The sequence below is a fragment of the Eimeria acervulina genome, genomic scaffold (assembly GCF_000499425.1).
Source record: "Eimeria acervulina Houghton genomic scaffold, Eah_scaff1923, whole genome shotgun sequence".
NCBI lineage: Eukaryota > Apicomplexa > Conoidasida > Eucoccidiorida > Eimeriidae > Eimeria > Eimeria acervulina.
The window spans coordinates 409-3,543 of NW_013548815.1; the positions used below are offsets into that span (position 1 = coordinate 409).

A 3,135-nucleotide genomic window follows, 5' to 3' on the forward strand; every position below is an offset into this window, starting at 1 on the left:
TTCGTTCGCCCTTTCTTTTTCTTTTCCTTTGGATACGCCAAAGGAACTCCTTCACTCAATTGTTTTTCGCCCTTTCTACATTTAGGCAAACTCTCTGCTACGCAACTACCGCTACACGCAAGCACTGATGTACCTAGAATGCATAGTATAGAACCCAAAGAAATATATATATGCATATTTCTGTCTATATATGCGCAGAGGCACTATATATATATATATATATATCTTTAGCGTTGTTCTCCTAGATGGAAGTTCAGGCTATCTGCTGCCATCACATTTGCAATAATTACAAGTATATAAACAATATATACCGATTCTGCATTGGTTCTTTCTACTCTAGTGTACATTCAGCCTATTTTTTAGCAGAGTCTGCGCCCGCTTCTTTTTTAGTTTTGCTGCAGGTAGCAGCAGCATCGCGAGAGGAAGACGACAACAGACATGCATTTGTTTGTGTTTGTACGAATGAAAGGTTGCAGTATCTCTAGGTGTAAATACACCTCATGCTATCATTATCCATTCCCCTGTGCTAATATGCAGCATGTTGAATAAGGCCTTTTGATTAAAAGATGTGCAATAAGCGTACATCTTTTAAGAGTTGAGCGTACTTGCTTGCAAGTGTGCTCAGAAGCAGTAGCATCAGCAGCATCAGCAATCGCAGCAGCAGCAGAAGCAGAAACAGCAGAAACAGCAGCTGCAACCGCCACCACGAGAGCCTGCCGTTAGTATTTGCTTTTAATAATTGAGCATGCTTGCATGCGAAGAGGTGGGGAGTAACGACATTTGAGGGGAAAGTATATTTGCATGCAGACACAAGAGAAATTACTTCTTTAAAGAGGTACTTCAATTGCGCTGGGATCGGTTGTTGCGTAGTAGAAAATTTCGTTCAATTCAGGGGAATTCTCAACAAGTTTAGCGATGGCTGCGCTTAGCCTTTCGTCTATTTCTTCTTCAGATAGTGCATGCGAACTCTTTTCCTTCATTCCCTTGTTCTTCTTGCAGTGTATCTTCACCTCCGTGCAAAGCGGCTCAGCTGTCCTTTGCCGCTTCCCAGATCGACTAAGAGGGGCCCTCGAGGTGACGCTTTCACCTGTGGCTGCTGCTGCTGTTTCTGCTGCTGCTGCTGCTGCTGCTTCTGCCTCTGCTCCTGCTTTGAAGTCCTTTGAGGCGAAATGCTGAAGCTGTCCAGGCGCAGTCTCTTCTTCAGTGGTATTTGAGCGGCTGCTGCGCTGCTGCACTTCAGCAGCAACTGGGGGAACGCCAGCGAGGAGCAGCCGCAGCATTTCATTTGCAGGTTGCGGCGACAAGGGTGATAATGGTTTGCTGCTGCTGCTGTTTGTGCTGCTGCTGCTGCTGCAGTTGTTGTTGGAGCCTGAGTTGACTGGGGTTACTGCAGTGTATGCGACACTGCTGTGGCCCAGCGTCTGTCTGGTTGGAGTGCTGTTGAGCGTCTCGCAACTGACAGTAGTATGTGCCCGCTGTTGCTGCTGCTGCTGCTGCTGCTGTTCTGATTGGGTTTCAGTAGCAGCAGCGTTGCTTTCTGTGATGTTTCTGCCGTGCAGCAGCGCTGTTGAGGAGGGTGCAGCAAACGCTTGTCGGGCCTCGCCGGCGTCTCCAGCTAGCGAAAAGAATTGGCTGTTGTTCTGCACAGCGAGCGAAGGCCCCTCAGTAAGCTGCGCGTACACCCCTGTGGCGCGTCTATCGATTTCATTGGGATCTGCTGCGGATCCTCCCTCTTCTGCTGCTGCCTCCCCTGACTCTTGCTGCCGATCTTGCAGAGGTAGCGCATAAGCAGGCGACTTTAGAAGGAATGGAGTTGAATTAGTCTTTAAACAGCCTTCAGTTCTGTCGGTAATTGCACAGCAAGCAGCAGGGGAGACGCAGTACAACCCGAGTCTGTCTTTGCTGCTGAGACCTTGCAGTTTACCTACTATAAAGAAAGAAGGAGAAGTATGAACGACCTAGGAACATGCATAAAGAAATGCAAGCAAACCTGGAGGCCTCTGCAGAGCGGAATTCAAATTCTCAGCTGCTGTGCGAATTAGAGGGCCGTGGAGTATTGTTGCTTCTGCCATCACACGGGGAATAAAGCTCTTAGGTGGCTCTGATCGTGCCTGAAGGAGCAAGAAGTTGTTGTTTAAAGTTTGTTTCTAAACGCAACAACGGCAACCAACGCATAACAACACTCATTAAATGCATTTTCACCGGTTTCATGCTTGCTTTCCTTCCGAAATCCGCTGTCTCGCAATTCAGGAAACAGATGTTCAATCCGCACGGGGCACCACGGGTCATCTTGAAGCTGAAACGTAAATTTCATAAAATTGCGGCAGAATCAGTAGGCAAATTAAAGCAAGTAAATCAAATTAATCAATTATAGTTTCCCCTGCTGACCGGCGATGGTGCAGATGGGTTCTCCTTGCTACTAGCGCAGGCGCCGGTGATCTGACGGAGATTTAAACAAAACCGTGAATCTAAAAACGAAAATAAAGTAGTGAATTTTGAATTACTGCGAGGGCCTGCGAGTTGAGAGAAATCGGCAGACAGGGCGAATTTCCCTTCGTCTCGTTTGAGCCGGTGGTGGCGGCATTTTTTGAAGATGATGAAAACATCGGAAGCGGATAATTTCAAGGGTTTTTTCTTGAGTAATAGGAACGCGCAAGACAATTTATATGCTTTTTACATCCAAATTAGAAGGACAGCCCCACATGGCAAGTACAAAAGACGCATTTCCAGTGTGAAGATTCAGCTGGCTATACAGCGCAGCTATGCCACAAAACGCGAATTCATGGGCACCAATCGAAGACTGAGGATCTGCAGATTTACTTATAGAAAGCTGAAAACTATTAGAAGCTATCTAATGCTCATAGTGAAGCGCTGGGGTGATGTCGAGTTTTTAAACTGTTGCTCGCCAGAGGTGAAACGAATATTACGTTCTGGTGTTTAGGGCTGAGACTGCGTGAGTGAAGGCTGAGAAGAGAAGTAATGCTTTCTACAATGATTTCGTTTAACTCCGTACTTCAGCTCTTGTTACCCCATAATGTGCAGAACATGAGCATTTGGTCGGGTGGATATGTATACACACATACGCACACATGCTTATACTACGTTCATACAGAATATATATATATATATATATAT

General features: G+C 46.3%; 1 protein-coding gene across 1 annotated transcript; it reads right to left on the reverse strand.

The window, feature by feature from the left end:
• Positions 1 to 827: 827 nt before the first annotated feature.
• EAH_00064040 (hypothetical protein, conserved) lies at positions 828 to 2,289 on the reverse strand (the record flags this gene model as incomplete). Its single annotated transcript, XM_013393024.1, has 2 exons — positions 828 to 1,958; positions 2,203 to 2,289. 2 exons carry the CDS (start codon positions 2,287 to 2,289, stop codon positions 828 to 830), a joined length of 1,218 nt encoding a protein of 405 aa, XP_013248478.1.
• Positions 2,290 to 3,135: the final 846 nt, after the last annotated feature.